At 41.6% G+C, this 17,087-nt stretch overlaps 1 protein-coding gene and 1 long non-coding RNA gene across 2 annotated transcripts; one reads left to right on the top strand and one right to left on the bottom strand.

Annotated features, from left to right (window-relative positions):
• Positions 1 to 74: 74 nt before the first annotated feature.
• Positions 75 to 13,719, top strand: LOC119795528. The gene is made up of 3 exons (XR_005282335.1): positions 75 to 89; positions 12,769 to 12,951; positions 13,163 to 13,719. It is a non-coding gene; the product is annotated as an uncharacterized LOC119795528 (long non-coding RNA).
• On the bottom strand, positions 9,170 to 10,307 carry LOC119795526 (transcription factor HES-5-like). Its single transcript, XM_038303567.1, has 2 exons — positions 10,134 to 10,307; positions 9,170 to 10,024 (listed from the first exon to the last, which is right to left on the bottom strand). The coding sequence occupies exons 1-2, from the start codon at positions 10,290 to 10,292 to the stop codon at positions 9,572 to 9,574; spliced, it is 612 nt and encodes a 203-aa protein (XP_038159495.1). The 5' UTR covers positions 10,293 to 10,307; the 3' UTR covers positions 9,170 to 9,571.
• Positions 13,720 to 17,087: the final 3,368 nt, after the last annotated feature.

Here is a 17,087-nt window from a genome sequence, read left to right as displayed (position 1 = left end):
GTGGGACTCCCAGCTCAACAATGGAGGACGCGTCAATAAATCAGGGAGAACGTATCTGTGCCTGGTGTAGTTCCCAAGATAAGCAACAGGTAATTAAAAGTGTATCAAGGGGTCATCTGAGAATTTGTCATGATAGATAGGGATTTTTTTTTATGCATTAATATAGAAGCAAAGCATCTTTGTAAAAAAAAAAAAAAAAAAGGGGTTTGGGTTTTTCCTTTAGAGTCTGATCTGTTGGATATAGATAATGTGTAACTAATCGCTCATCCCTGTTCATTTCCAGAGTATCTATTTACCTCAAAGTGCTGCACTCAGTCTTCAATTATTGGTGCTCCCATGTGGATTACGATGCGGTCACAGAGGAAAGCTGCTATTACAAGTTCCTCTCTGATTTTGCCTGAGGGTCTGCTGACCCAGTGTCAAATTAGTGTCCTCAGTCTCAAGACGAGTGGGGCGGCTGTGTCCCCAACTGCATCCCCCCACCCACCCACCGCAGGGCCTGCATCACTGGATGGCCCCAGATGTGTAGCTGGCCTTGTGTGAGCATTCCCATCTTTTCAGTTTTCCCAACATCAGGAGGAATGTGTGCAGCTCCATGATGATCAACTAGGAATGTTAATTGACTCTCTGTGGCGGAACAAACAGAAACACTGTGTCTGGGTCCATCTGGGAAAAATCAAGTCCACTAGCTTCTGACATAGTGCAGCCTGTGTGGTTCAGTGTCATCAGCCACCGCCTGTAGCCGCTGACAATTTAGATACCTAAGAAGCATTTATATTTGCAAAATCGGAATTATTACATTGTTTCTGCATGAAGGTCTGCCCATATAAGTCAATTACACAAAAGTATTCATATCTATCCAAGTTTAATGCTTTTGTCACAACGTTATAATGGCAAATTCGTTCTATTTTATGGGGTTTTATTGTGACAAACCAACACAAACTCAGTGGTTATCGTTCTAAAATGTATGCATTCTATCCAAAGAGACTCACAGATGGGGAGATGACACCGCAGTAAAGCAAGGCTATGTTTGAATGAGTCAGCAGATTTTGAATTGAGAAAGCTTCCTAGAGAGGTGGCGAAACGTCTTCAAATCTTGGAAACCAAGTCCAGTGGATATTCTTTTTGAATTTTTACGGAAAGAGTAAGCAGTCTGTACAGCTAACTTGTTGCTACAAAAAAAAAAAAGACCTAACTTGATTAAATCATTTTCAAAACCTTATCAAATTATCCTAATTGGACATTTTAACTTTGACTAGGCCATGCTAACATACACATGCGCTGTAATCTAAGCCATTCTGTTGCAGCTGTGGCTGCATCACTGACAGCTTAACCTCAGCTCCAGTGTCCAGTCATTTAAAGCCTTTAATGAAAGGGTTTTTCTTTAAGTTAGCCTTGTATTTAGCTCCTTCCATTTCCTCCTCAGCTCCAAACCTTTTCCTGCTAAAGAGATTTCCTCGAATTATGTTGCTGCTAATGTCTCACTTTGTTCAGGGTGGTGTTGTGTTACATTTTCACCAGTTTTAGGAACACTTGTCCATAGGTTTATTGTGTCTTTCTTCTTGTCACTCTTCCATAAATGACAGATTTGTGGAATATTTCACTAATGGTTGTGTTGAGATCTGGAGGTCTGTCCCCCTTTCTCCAGCAGAGGGCGCCCTTTGGTCTCCTGGCGCTGAGCTGAGGACCACACCTGTGATCCATCAGTCATCAGGAGATCAGCTTTATAAGCAGCTGCTGAGCTTCCCTTCCTTGCCAGAGTGTTGCTCCAGTTGGTCAGCGCTTAAGCCTAGATCCACAGTGTAACTCCATGACTTTTGAATCCAGCTTGGATTCTAACCATTATCTCTGTCTTCTAGGAAACCTGTGTCTCCTCAGAGAAAGCTCAGGACGAGCTAACCTGCCGGGCCGACCCTCAGAACCAAACCTGAAGATTCTCAGAGAACCTCCAAGCAGCTCTGGGCAAGAGCTGGGAAATCCCAAAGCCAAGGTCTGTTCTTAGTGGACGTGAGACGCTGAAGCAGCAAACGGACTCTGCTGATGAACTCTTCTCCAGATCCAACAGAGACTCTCTCAAAGCTTTATCTGTGCTCTCCAAGACTCCAGTGAACCAGTCCCCAGATCACATCCAGTCATCTGTACTATCTTCGTGCTTGAGCCTTCAATAAACTTGTTAAACTTTCCTCCCTTCTCAGAGTGTGTTCTGCATGTGGGCTAGGCACCTGAAACCCATCATGACAGAACACTCTGGCCAGACAACTAACCCAGCGGAACCACTCTGGAGGATACTAAAGGATCAGGAAGCTCAGATTCAGAGCCTCAAAACCTCCCTCCGTGAGAGCCACGATGATCAGGCTAGGAGATTTGAGAGCGCCATTCATGATGTCCACGATCGGCTAATGGGGAAACTGGAAAACATCTCTCGTGAGTTTAACACACGATTTGATGCATTTTTGCAGAATTTTGTCGGTTTTTGCAGTCAATCAACTCCTAGAGCGGAGCCTGTTCAACTTCCTGTTCCGGTTCCAGATCCGCCTCTGAGACCGGAGCCAGTCACGTCACTTCCGGAATTCCGTCCATCTCTCCCAGAGAAATTTTCAGGTATCCCTAGCAAATGTAAGGGATTTTTGTTTCAGTGCCGACTTATTTTTCAGAACTCTCCTGGCAGTTTCCCAACTGATCACCAAAAATTAACGTTTATTCTGTCCCAACTAACCGGACGTGCCCTAGAGTGGGCGCAGGCAAGGTTTGCCTCTGAAGACAGCCTCAGATGTGATTTTTCCGATTTTGTTTCCGAGTTTTCCCAAGTGTTCAACCATGATTCAGACCAAACAATCGACTCTCGTGCTCTGTTGAATCTTAAACAGGGAAATTCCTCAGTAGCAGATTTTTCCATTGACTTCCGGGTTAAAGCTGCAGCCTCAGGCTGGAACGAGTGTGCACTTAAGAGTGCTTTTTTCAACGCCTTAAACGAGAACGTTAAAGATGAACTCGCCACACTCGAGACACCTGAAACTTTGGAGGAATTCATCAGGTTGACAATTAGCTTGGACAACCGTCTTCGAACTAGATCCAAGTCCAAGATTAAGAATCATGTTCTTCCAGTGACTGTTTCTACTGCTAGGAGAAGGGACACCCCTTCCTTTGTTTCTCCCGAAGAGGCGTTCAAATCTGAGAGCCGTGCCCAGCCAGAATCTGAACCCTTCTCTAAAACTCATTTTGTTCAACCTGCTTCTGAACCAACTGAGGGGGAGCCAATGCAGATTGGTCACACTAGGCTCACACCCGATGAGAGGAAAAGAAGGTATAGAAATAAGCTTTGCATCTATTGTGGTATACCTGGACACTTTGTTTCTTCCTGTCCAGCTAAGAAAAGGATTTGGGGCTCTTCTGAAATTTTGAGGAATCAGGTGAAGCGTCAATTAAATAGAAGATCTCCTCATCTTCTGTTACCTGCAACTCTGTTTTGTTCCGATCGGACTCTCACTCTGTCAGCCTTCATAGACTCTGGTTGTGAGAGAAACCTCATTGACTCTAACCTAGTTCGACAGCTGAACATTGAGACCATCCCTCTGAGGAAGCCTCTCAATGTCTCAGCCATTGATGGAAGGAGTCTACACCAAGTTACCCACAAGACTCAGCCTCTTCTGCTACAAGTTTCTGGTAGTCACCGAGAGACCATAACCTTTTTTGTTTTCCATTCAGCCTGTTCTCCCTTGGTTCTGGGTTATGAGTGGTTGGAGCGACACAACCGTCATATAAACTGGACTCATAGACACGTCGAATCGTGGTCTTCCTCCTGCCAAGCCTCCAGTTGGTCATCCAGTCCCCGCTCCGCCGAACCTACAGGAGTCCCTCGGCGGCCGCTCCGAGCATCCAGGAACCCACGGTGGGCGCACCAGGATTCCTCGGAGGCTGCACCTGAGTCGTCATGGGCGGCTCTCTCCATGCAGCGGCCTGAGCCACAGTCGGCGGTCCCCTCTGAATCTGCTCCTGCGCCGCAGTGGGTGGCCCCGCTCTGAACCTGTTTCTGAGCTGCTACCGGTGTTCTCCCGGTAAAATTATCTGAGACTTTCTTTGTTTTCATCCACCATAAGTGGATTGTTTTTTGTTCTAGGACTCAGTTTTTTTTCTTTCTTTTTTTTTTCCCCTTCGCCCACCCTGGGTGGGTTGTTTTTTGTTATGGACTCTGCCTTTTGCCTTCATTGCCTGGTGCTCCCTCCGGCCACCTTTGGTGGGTTGTTTTTTGTTCCCTTGTTTCCTTAGGTTTGTTCTGAAGCGTCTGGTATCCGCCCTTGAGGGGGGGGTACTGTTGGGATCTGGAGGTCTGTCCCCCTTCCTCCAGCAGAGGGCGCCCTTTGGTCTCCTGGCGCTGAGCTGAGGACCACACCTGTGATCCATCAGTCATCAGGAGATCAGCTTTATAAGCAGCTGCTGAGCTTCCCTTCCTTGCCAGAGTGTTGCTCCAGTTGGTCAGCGCTTAAGCCTAGATCCACAGTGTAACTCCATGACTTTTGAATCCAGCTTGGATTCTAACCATTATCTCTGTCTTCTAGGAAACCTGTGTCTCCTCAGAGAAAGCTCAGGACGAGCTAACCTGCCGGGTCGACCCTCAGAGCCAAACCTGAATCCCAAAGCCAAGGTCTGTTCTTAGTGGACGTGAGACGCTGAAGCAGCAAACGGACTCTGCTGATTAACTCTTCTCCAGATCCAACAGAGACTCTCTCAAAGCTTTATCTGTGCTCTCCAAGACTCCAGTGAACCAGTCCCCAGATCACATCCAGTCATCTGTACTATCTTCGTGCTTGAGCCTTCAATAAACTTGTTAAACTTTCCTCCCTTCTCAGAGTGTGTTCTGCATGTGGGCTAGGCACCTGAAACCCATCATGACAGGTTGTCCCAAAAACAGATTCTCTAATTTAAGCTGTATATCTCTGCTGCTCCTCTACAGAAATTTAACATCTTATGCTTCTCTCATTAATATTACCTAAACAAATATACTACTGCTGCATTTTTTCAATAGATATACAGTAGGTTTCTTCTTGTGTAGAGTCGCTTATTCTTATTTTTGTTGCAAGCTGGGCTTTTGCCAGAGAGATTAGGGACAATGAAGGCTATTTTTATTCTATGTTTACCCTCCATGTCAGTTTAGATGGTCATCCATGACTTTTTATTATTGTAATACTTTGGGATTTTGGTTTTAACTTCTTCACAGCTTTCTCCCTGACCCCTGTGAGATGTTTGCTGCATCACAGCTGGATGGATCCTTAGGTGAATTTAAAACACAGGTGTGCTCTGTTTACCCATAACATGATTTCTGAGTAGGTTTGGCTGCATTGAATGATAAGTAGTTCAGATTAGCATGAAAATCTCTTAAAGGTTTTTGATGTGGGGGAATGTTGGCGCTTAGACTTTCAGTGGGAGTGGGTTTGTTATTGAAACAAAATTCTATGAAAAATTCCCAGGCTGCTTTTTCTTTCTCCTCTCCCCTTCACGTTTGTTAAATATTCATTATATAAAAATAGGGCGACTGTCTGTTGTTGTCATACCTGACATGTCTGTGTAAAATCAGCCCTTCCCACAAAGGTTTGTGAGCAGCACACTGTCGCTGGAGCTCTTTGTCTACAAGTGTGTGGGAAGATGGGTTCCCCTCCCACCAGCAGCCTGAGAGCTCTGAATTCCTGCCATAAAATCCCGTCCATCACTGAGACCTGCGGCGGCGCGGGGCTGCTACCCATCAGCCATCTCTCTGTGAGTGTGGTATCTCTCGTTTCCCACACTCTGCGCCTATTCACAGGCCCTGAGATGGGGGACAATAGAAGTGTGTCTTGTTACACATCACATTAGCTACGGTGTTTGATCTCCTGTTGAAGGGGAAGAAGGGGAGGGGGCGGCTTCAGCCAGACCATCTGGCCTGGCATACTAGACCCTGAGAAAGTCTCAGGCAGGCATGCCCCATTCTCCACAACTTCTGGACACAGAAAAAAAAAAAAGTTTTGAAAGACTTAAGGAGCACTTGAGACATATTTCAACGTCATCCTTCAACCACTGCAGGAGAGGAAAGTGGAGCGTTTGACCTGCAGGGGCGTCTCCATTTCTCAGTTTTTTAAAAACACCTGTTCCGAAACAAAGCTGTACAAAATAGGATGTTAAGAATCTCTGTGAGAAGTACTTTAGATGTGACATTTAGTGATGCAGAACAGTGTTATTTTTCTAAATGTTTATTTTTAATGGATCAAATTTGATTGGATACATTTATAGTGATTAAAATTATTTTTTTTTGGAGCTGCCCAGGTACCTGATCATGGCAGCGCAGATAAAACAGCACCTAGTGCCCAGTGCGCTCAGCTTAATTAAAATAAAGGTTAGTTGGCTTCATAACGATCATGTCCCACTTTTAAATGAATCCATGTATTGTGGCCCAGCTTTGATGACACAAAAAAAGGCCACAGATGCACCAAGGACTGATTTTATGCAGGCAAAAGAAAAAAATGTTCCAGGTAAACTCCTTTAGTTTTCTCCGTTTATTTTTTCCTCAGACAAGCAAACAGGAAAAAACACACATTTCCTCCATGTTTCTCTTGCAGTGGTAATAAACCATACACCCACCCAGATGCATGCTGGTACTACCATTGACTGCCTATTTATAAAAATAATTAACCCAAATTAAACATAACTAACCAAAAACAAAGGAACATGACTAAATAACCAAAAAACATAATCTCATAACAGATATCAAACAATAAAGTAAAATAAACTTAGCTAGATTATGCACAAAAACAAAAAACGTTAATTATTAACAAAATATAATTGGCTTCTACATGGTGCTTTAAAGAATCAAATGGACTGATTCGGTTATGGGTTTTTTAACATGTTTGAATTGATTATTTACGTGCGGCATTAAAAACTGAAGGATCGTTAAGATATGGGAAAGTCATCATCCTGAATAGGTTCCTCACATCACTGAGTGGAAGTTTTCTCATGATCCTAACATCGCTGACTTTTAAAGCTGGTCCCTTTAATGAAACAACAGAGAGTGAAGCTGTAATCCCACCACTCACCATCTATCAGGCTCTAAGTTACTGTTGGCCCAGTTAGCAGTGATGCCAGGCAGCAGAAGACCTTTGGTCTGAATTCCAGGGAGGATCTTCCTGCATGCTGTGGTTCTTTGGCTTCCTCCCACTACCAAAGACTACCAAGTTAGGTTAAGTACCTTTTGCTAATTAAGAGGTTTATGTCCTTTATTCTTAATAATATTTATTGACACGCTCGATGTCAAACATTTTTTCTTTCTTTTAGTTGTAGAACTTTGAGACTTTTGTAGTAGAGGAAAAACAGACAATAAAATACCTGAAACAAGGGAGCAGATAATCTATAAATATCTATACCTGAAAGTAGAGAGCAATCTGAAAAAAGCTGCACATTTTTAAAAGATTACTTCCTAGGCTCTAGCAGCTTTTATTTTTGAAAGTTGGCACACAGGAAATGGGACGACAGAAAAGGGCAAAGGTAACAAGTCCAGGATGTAAACCGGTGACAGCTGCATTGAGGACCAAAGCCTCCAAACATGGCTCCCGTTTATCGTTATTAAAATAATAAATATCACTAATATCTTCTTTTATTCTAAAGACATCCACAGTTGGTTCATTTATTCTATATAAGGAAGAACAGACCTTTTTGTAACTCATATTAGGATTTTCATGACAAAAACAAATAAATTATCCAAAAGGTGGCAGGAGGGTAAACACCATGATGTTTCAGCACATGAGGGAAAACTCATCATTACATTGCATATGAAGCCACAGCGAGTGGGGGCTTATTGCTGGAATAATGAACCAGTGGAGTTTCAACTGTTAGTCTAGAGCTGGTTTTAAAAAGAATCTCAGGAGAACCAGAAACAAGCAGACTTCCGTTTCAGCATCTTTACATTTCACAGCTCTGGTTGTCAGGACACTTTTTTTTCAAGCAACACTAAGAATTAAACAAACACTGAATTCTAATTCAGCCAATTTTTCTTGAAAGATTTTAAAATCTTTTTAATAAATCTTTTTAAAGAGATTTTAGATTTCTTTTGCTGATTGAACGATCACAATGCCAATGTTAAGGCGGAAGTAAATCAAATGTTTGCAGAAAAAGTGCCCCCCCTCCAAAAAATTTTATGACCCCCTTTAATATCTTTCTGCAGCCGGGTCTGTGTTTAGATAGTTGTCATGTGCATCTTTAGCATCATGGCTGATCAGGGTCCCTTCAGGGGAAAACGCTCTCACCCTTTAGCTGAACTTGTTGAATATCAGAACCAGAACCACCGGATAGCTAAAAACCCCTTGCTAGTTCAGACTCTTTAAATGGTGGATCACTGTTAAGAACATTTTCTTTATATAAATGAACTAATAATATCTGTTTTGTGTTTTACTTTTATGCATTTTTTATAGCTGTCTGCTTAGACATTCAGTTTAAAATAAAAATTTCAAACTTCATCAAAATTTCAAACAGCAGGAAATCCCTTTTAAAATGCTATTAGTGACTCATTTAGAAATTAGATTTATTTTTTGACCTGCTGGTTGTCTGTATAATCTAAGAAGGTCTTTGTGATTTAGTAACTGGAATAAACCCCTTGATAGATTCATACAAGGCTATAGTATTTACAATATGTGTTCACATGTCATAAAGCTTAATACTTTTATCCACTGCTGCATGCTCTTCACATTGTTTTCTTCCGCCTTTCTCACTTTTTCTGTAAGCTTTTAAGGTTAATAAATTACCCTCCTGCTGTTTGTGTTGCAGCTGCATATATTTCTTTATCCCATGAAACCTTCTCCCCATGAATCCGATATCTTAATAAAGAGACCGAGAAAGGCTGTATGGCATAGTAATTAAAAGAGAAACACAGATGTTATTGGGTTTAAAACTTCATCAGAAGTTTATTTATTACAAACGTAAACTTCTCAAAGAAGCAATACAAGCATTTCTTACAGTAAAGTCTGAAGCTGGAGTGAAATACCTTTATAAAAGGAATCAGGTAGCAGATGAAAAACATCTATCATGGATATCATAAGTAGACAGGAAATATAACTTCCAGTAACACTCGTTCAAATAAAAATCAAATAATGGTTACAAATAAGGCTTATAATCCCAATGGGATTACAGTAAACATGGATCCACCGGATCATTTTATGGCTCTTTTTTTTTTACTTCACCGGCTGCAGGCTGATGAAAAATATGTCATTGATATTATCAATTCACACACCATTCACATACATGTCCCAGACATTAAAATAGTTTAAAACCAATATGGTTCAACTAATAAAGCAATGTTTGCTGTTAACATTCCCTGCAGGAACAGATACTGTAACACAGAGTATTTTAAACAGATTTGCAATATTAACACACATTGCGTCAATATTCATTAAAACCTGAATGTTTTCAGTCCTTCCCACAGGAATATTGGCACAGTTTCATCTCACAGAGCCAAACTGGTGCCATGATGAAGGATAGGAAACTCCAAGGAGTCTTTACTGTCTGTCCATGACGTTCACAGACTTAGGTCTCTCTCTGTTTGAAGATCTCTCTTTTACCAGGGTCTCCATAGAGCGCTGCTGGTTGGGCTCAGACCCTTACTGGGGCTGACCTGATGAAGAGGAGAGCCAGGAGGAGAGGGGCTGCAAGGGCTGAGACTGTTCCTGCTGGGAGCCTGAAGCCCCTGGAAGTGGCTGAGGAGCAGCCTATGGGCCTGAGTCTGGACCTCACAGCGGGACAAGAAGCTGACGGCCTCCTGGACGCAGCGGGAGTAGCCATCCCAGGCTGTCAGGGGGCCAGAGGTCAGGAGGCTCTGCTGCTGCTGTAACTGGAGCTTCTGCTGCTGCCAGCTTCTCAGATACGACACGGCCATCTCCAAGATGTCAGCCTTCTCCTGCTTTGAGTCCGGCTGCTGTCTGAGAAACTCAGGACCCAGAAGCGATTTCAGCTGCTCGATGCTGGTGTTGATGCGGTCCCTACGTAATTTCTCCACCATTGGCTTCCTTAGCTGGAGGAAATAAGAAGAAAAATACTTAAGTCAACTTGAATAAAAACCAAGTGGCTTTTCACCAACATTATTTGAGGAGAGTGTCAAAGCTCATGGAAGAGAAGTTTACCTTGTGAGCAGGAGTCAGGTGGTCCTTGCTTGCTTGTCCATAAGCAGTAGGCGCCATTGCTGCAGAGTAAGAGTGTTTCAGCTCAGTCTGAAGAGCCAGTTGAGTCTGTGCTGCTGTCCCCTCGGCTTCTGTCCTGTATTTATACACCCAGATCTCCATATGAATGTCTGAGTCGTAGGCTTGTTGGAGTTTCTCACAGTCCCTGGACCAATGGGAGCGCTGGGAAGGGCCTCAGGGAACGCAGGGCTGCCACATGCTCAATGAAGTGTTTATAGCCATGGGGACAATGAGTGTGCCTCTGGGGAGCAGGTGGAGAAATAAACCACAAGAGAAAGAGCCTGGGGTGGAGCGGGCAGGGAGGAGGAGGGGGACTGGAGCTGGGAGAATGACCCGCCGCTTGTGTTGATATGGGAAAGTGGTGACCCCGGATGGAAGTATGCCGCTGTCTCATGTCATCTCTACTGCCACGTAATTGCAGACAAAGTGCCGCTGCCACCAGGCACACGTGGGTGTTACACAGGGCCAGCTACTTGAAAAGACCAACATGCAGCCACTTCCACCTGTTTGAGGCGGGAAAATCTTCTGGTGCTGCGACGCAACAGTTGGGACAGCTAAGAAATGCAAAGAAAAGAGAAGTTTTTTTCTGGAGGCATCTGGATAAAAATATGCATATGTGAACTGAGTACTGATTTTAACTTACTAATGTATTTTTCTGTTGTCTTAATAAAGTAAATATAAGTGAAATATTACACTAAATCATGCACTTGCTTGCAAAAGTATTGTCATACTTTTCACATTTAACATTTGGACCAGACAAAAGGAAATTTTATTGACAAACTAAACCCAAACAACATGGAGCATGATTTTACTGTTGACGTTTAAAAAGCAGGAGTATTACATTTATATAATTTCCAAATCTAAAGAAGAAAAAAACAAGATAAAATGGGGAAAATATTAAATTGTTGCACACGTTCAAGGAGGGGAATTCACAGTGGTCTGTTCCCAGTTACATGAAGAAAGCTTCTCTATGAACGACAAGCCATGTTTCTCCTTTCAGTATTGGTTCAACCATATATGTTCCCAATAATTTTGCCTGTGATTTCAGGTTGGATGGGGAGCATCTCTGAACATCTTTTCTCAGATTATCAGTAGTATTTAAGGCAGCACTTTAACTAGGCCGTTCAGACACCTATAACACTGTAGGTGTCCCCTCAGTTAGATTCAGTCATCATGAATTAGACAGAGTCTGTGGAATCAAACAATAACAAAGCAGAAGGAAAGAGAACACATGAGGTAAACATGGTGGTGGTGGTGTGATGGTCTGGGGCTGTTTCTGAGAGGATGTATGATTTCTGCAAGAAAACATCTTTAGAATATCTGGGTGCTTCATATATTTAAGCTTAAATAATTTTAGGAACTCTGGTTTCACCATCAGATTTTAATCTTTTATGTTCTTTAGCGCTAGATTACAAAAATCCTTTCAAACGTAGTCTTTTTGTCTGATGACCACCATCTTGGATTACAATGAATGAAGTTAGTAAAGTGTCAGAGGCATGCTTCAATTGTTAGCTTACCCGCTCTCAGCACATGTCAACACCTCAGGCACAACCCCCCTCCTCATACACACACACACACACAACTGGCTGATCTGCCTGCCGCTGGCCACGTCTTGGTCACACGCTCCCTTCCTGCCAGTGTGGAACGTGGGAGCTGCTGTGGTCCCAGGCTTCCCACACTTCAGTGTTAATGACTCCAAGGCAGGCTGCACAAAGGAAGTGTGCCCCATCAAACAAAGGCCTAGTGACCAACCCACCCTTTAAGGCACACACACACGCACCAAAGAAGGTGAAGTTGTCAACTGGGCTTCCAGACACACCATCTGGATGGATCGAGTGCTTTTGTCAGTCAGTGAAGCATGAGAGATGTTCACCGTGAGAAATAGAGGCTGAAATAGAGACGAGACGTTAAATAAAAAGATCAAATGTGTGTAAGCTGAGAATCCTTTTTTTTAGGGCTTGATTTTCAGACAAATTTGAGGAGCTGTGACTTCTTATTTATGAGGATTGTTTTTTACACTGGAAAAATTATCCAGAAATAAGTCAGCATATCTTAAATTAAGTATACTTACCCTTAATTGAAGTTGTTAAATAAGTTGTTTGCCCATGGAATGAGTACTTTCCCTCTTAAAATAAGATAATTAGATATAATGCACTTGAGGGAAAACAATCCAATTGTTTTTTCTTATTTTAGATGTAAATCATCTTGTTCCATTGGCAAAGTGTGTCACCTCCTAAATCCAAGAAGAAATGCACTTATTTAGATTTCAGTTTCTTGCAGTGTAGATTAAAGGACTCAACTAAAGCTATCTCAGGATGTCTGCTGGTTTTGCTTGCTACATTTTTTCAAACATGTATATTTTATCTAACATTTGGACAAAAAACATAAACCTATATGTAAAAACTTAGAAATAAAAATAAAAACTGCTAAACAGGGGCACCCGAACACACACCAGAAACAAGTTTTTCATCCAAAATTCCCAGGATATTCCTATTATAAACCATCATAGGAGCCCCTCCCTTCTGTTTCATTGTTTACCAGGAATTCAACTAATTTATTCACTTTCTTTTGACATCAGATTGCTTTGTGATTGGCCAATTGTGGTGAGAACCAGCAGCGCATTAAATCAGTGGGAAATTTGTCATGAAGCATATAAAGGAGGACGGTCTTGGTTGGTGAAATCATAACACTGAAAACCCCATCGAGGTCCTGAACATCTCACATCTGCCTGAGCGTCTAACATGAGGAATTGGCGCACTGTGTAAGTTCACATCACTGCTTTTCCTGGACTTTTAGCTGGATTTAAAGTTGGCCTGGAGTCAGGGTCTGTTTTAAATCATATTAGAGTGGTGGTTTAATAGTTGGATAATTTGTATCTTTTAAAAGTCTGCTTTCATTACGCAGACCTGTTTCTGCTGTGTCTTTGATAAATCAAATCTAAATATCTAAAATGTAATACTGTCTCTTCTCAGCATGTGTAAGGTGAGCATTTTGGAAAAGAAGTGCACAAACAAAGCTGCAAGGCTCCGCTCAGATCTGGAGAGCAAACTGTGTGCAGAGAGGAGCGGTTTGGACCTATGGGACAGGACGGCTTCCTTATTTACCATAAAGAGGGTCTTCGTTTTCCCCAACAGCTTCACCAGAACCACCAGGGAAGCCATGAGGATGCTCCCTCACCCTGCTGAGGATGTCCTGCCGCTATGCTGCCAGGGATGAACAAAGGAGAACATTTGAAATATAGTGACTGTGTCCAGCACATCTCAAAGATGTTTCTAAGGGACTCTTAGATTCCTTTTTTGCTATATTCACCTTATTAGGTGTAAAGTGGAAAGAAGATGTGACCTTAATGGCTCACAAATGTGCATTCTTTGCCTTAAACTAACTTTAGTGTGGTCATATAAAGACCATTAAGATTCTATTTTATTTAAACAGGAAGCCATATTTCTTTCATTACAAGGATATCATTTATGCCAATGCCTTATTTTAGAGAATATTTAAGACATTGTTATTAAGATCTGTTGCTTGCATCCCAAAAAAATGCAAGAGGCTTTTGTTTGCAGTTTTGTGTTTTGTAAACATTTACTGAGATTTATCTTGAAAAGGTTTTAAGATTATTTTATGCCTTTACAGGTGCTGGTCATAAAATTAGAATATCATGAAAAAGTAGATTGATTTCAGTAATTCCATTTAAAAAGTGAAACTTGTATATTATATTCATACATTACATACAAACTCATATATTTCAGATGTTTATTTTGTTTAATTTTGATGATTACAAATGACAACAAATGAAAATCTCAAATTCATCATATCAGAAAATTAGAATATTACTGAAGACCAATAAAAACAAAGGATTTATAGAAATGTTGGCCAACTGAAAAGTATGAACATGAAAAGTATGAGCATGTACAGCACTCAGTATTTAGTTGGGCCTCCTTTGGCCTGTATTACTGCAGCAATGCGGCGTGGCATGGAGTCGATCAGTCTGTGGCACTGCTCAGGTGTTATGATAGCCCAGGTTGATCTAATAGTGGCTTTTAGCTCTTCTGAATTGTTGGGTCTGGTGTATTGCATCTTCTTCTTCACAATACCCCATAGATTTTCTATGGGGTTAAGGTCAGGAGAGTTTGCTGGCCAATTAAGAACAGGGATACCATGGTCCTTCAACCAGGTACTGGTAGCTTTGGCACTGTGTGCAGGTGCCAAGTCCTGTTGGAAAATGAAATCTGCATCTCCAAAAAGTTGGTCAGCTGCAGGAAGCATGAAGTGCTCTAAAACTTCCTGGTATGTGGCTGCGTTGACGCTGGACCTCAGAAAACACAATGGACCAACACCAGCAGATGACATGGCACCCCAAACCATCACTGACTGTGGAAACTTTACACTGGACTTCAAGCAACGTGGATGAAGTGCCTCTCTTCTTTTCCTCCAGACTCTGGGACCTTGATTTCCAAAGGAAATGCAAAATTTACTTTCATCAGAGAACATGACTTTGGACCACTCACCAGCAGTCCAGTCCTGTTTCTCTTTAGCCCAGGCAAGACGCTTCTGACGCTGTCTGTGGTTCAAGAGTGGCTTGACACAAGGAATGCGACAGCAGAAACCCATGTCTTTCATACGTCTGTGTGTGGTGGTTCTTGAAGCACTCACTCCAGCTGCAGTCCACTCTTTGTGAATCTCCCCCACATTTTTGAATGGGTTTTGTTTCACAATCCTCTCCAGGGTGCGGTTATCTCTCTTGCTTGTACACTTTTTTCGACCACATCTTTTCCTTCCCTTCGCCTCTCTATTAATGTGCTTGGACACTGAGCTCTGTGAACAGCCAGCCTCTTTAGCGATGACCTTTTGTGTCTTGCCCTCCTTGTGCAAGGTGTCGATGGTCGTCTTTTGGACAACTGTCAAGTCAGCAGTCTTCCCCATGATTGTGTAGCCTATAGAACTAGACTGAAAGACCATTTAAAGGCTTTTGCAGGTGGTTTGAGTTAATTGGCTGATTAGAGTGTGGCACCAGGGGCCATCAATTTTGAACCTTTTCACAATATTCTAATTTTCTGATATGATGAATTTGAGATTTTCATTTGTTGTCATTTGTAATCATCAAAATTAAACAAAATAAACATCTGAAATATATGAGTTTGTATGTAATGTATGAATATAATATACAAGTTTCACTTTTTAAATGGAATTACTGAAATCAATCTACTTTTTCATGATATTCTAATTTTATGACCAGCACCTGTAAGTGAGCGCTCCAGACCCAAGAACTTGACCTCATCATGTTAGTGTATTATGCCCCCTAGAGGCAGAAAGACACCTAACAGATGCAATGATAGCAGTCTCCCTTGCAAAGTGTATTGAGTTGACATCAGTTGTATAATCAAAGTGAATTAAAATGCATTAAAAACCCAAAACTGTATGTATCCATAGTTTTTGGCTGTCTACAATAAAAAAAATGATCACATGTATAGAATTTATTTCACTAACTGGACTTGTGGTAAAAAAAAAAAAGAACTAAGGAAGTCTGGTAGGTTAGAAATCACTTAACCATAATGACTGCTCAGCCACACCGTCCAACTGTTTCAGCTCGTTTAAGAATTACAAGAACATTTAAATATAAAACCACTATTGCTTAAAATAAATAATCAAATCATTGGGCTTTGCTTTTCTATAGTTTAGGGCAACGCCTCACACGTGTGGACTCAAGTATTAGCTCAACTTTATTTTTAGGTCAACTGTGGACTTAATGCATATTGATGCTCTTTGCATTCTTGCTTTATAAGTTCAGTTTTGGCGACTGGATTTTTTCTAGGTGACATTTCACCTCTCATCCAATAGTATTCCTCAGTTCTGATGATTAATACGGAGATTAATATACTGTTGGTGTAACAAATAGAGGAAAAATGAAATATGGCTCTGATCCCTCCAACTGGATTGGCCATGGAGGTCAGCTGAGGGATGCTAATTCTTCTCAATCAGCTGAACCAAAGTGGTCCGCTTCCAGATTCCAGAACACAGAGGAAGACCATTTCATGTTATGACACTGCAGTGTTTTCAGTTACTTCAGTGGGTGATAAACATGGAAGTTACAGGGCTGGCTGACATCCAGCCGACAAAACCTCCAGAAAGAAACGTCTACTAGAAATAAACACTCTTCCTACAACACTCAACCACCAGTAGCGGCGTATAAACAAGTAGTCTATTCTATATACATATTAATTACCCCTGGAGTGTTTTTACATTTTATTTAAATGTGTAACTATGAATGTCATTGCGCTTCACTAGGATTTTGAGGAATAGAACAGTAGATTTTCTACCCCATTACATTCACAGCTGAACTTTGACATTTCCATGTGGGCCAAAAAGTTTCATTTTAGGCTCATCTGGCTAGAGAATCTTTTAACTTGCTGATTGACTTTGGACCGACTAAGGCTTCCTTTCTCCTATAAAGCCCTCATTTGTTTGATACATCACAATTAGTTTTCCTATCCACAGATACTCCACAGGTCTTGTTGGCACCTCTCTGATTGATACTCTTTATGGCATCATTTTCATGTTTAACACTTTTAAATAAGCCCTGTATGTGACGCATGGCTCAGGTATAGAAGTATTTCTTTTGAAATGTGAAAACAGCAGCCAAAACAGAAGAGCTTACCCTCGAGTCAGACTGAATTTATACCAGCTTTATTACTTATAAGCTAAATTCAAAGAGCAGACATTCAGCAACAGTTCAGACATTGTAGCAGCGGAAAAAGCAAATCAATCATGAATTGGGGTAAGTTATCACCATGCGTTTCGATCTGAACATCGTTTTGCATGATTGGCAAAGGAGGGAGTTGCAGGATTTTTTTCCCCCTTTTGCTTAAATATCTGCTTAAAATGTGAAGAGAGTGTAGTCAG

This window comes from Cyprinodon tularosa, unplaced genomic scaffold (genome assembly GCF_016077235.1).
Source record: "Cyprinodon tularosa strain WSP-4 unplaced genomic scaffold, ASM1607723v1 ctg513, whole genome shotgun sequence".
NCBI classification, from domain to species: domain Eukaryota; kingdom Metazoa; phylum Chordata; class Actinopteri; order Cyprinodontiformes; family Cyprinodontidae; genus Cyprinodon; species Cyprinodon tularosa.
Note: the sequence above shows the minus strand (reverse complement) of the source record. Positions and strands in the feature narration are given on the sequence as shown.

What these genes read in the sequence shown, in the direction of transcription:
- LOC119795526 (XM_038303567.1), bottom strand. Translation starts at nt 10,292, where the DNA reads ATGGAGATCTGGGTGTATAAATACAGGACAGAAGCCGAGGGGACAGCA. An exon ending in ACCTGACTCCTGCTCACAAG is followed by an intron (nt 10,025 to 10,133) that starts GTAAACTTCTCT and finishes TATTTCCTCCAG; the next exon opens with CTAAGGAAGCCAATGGTGGA.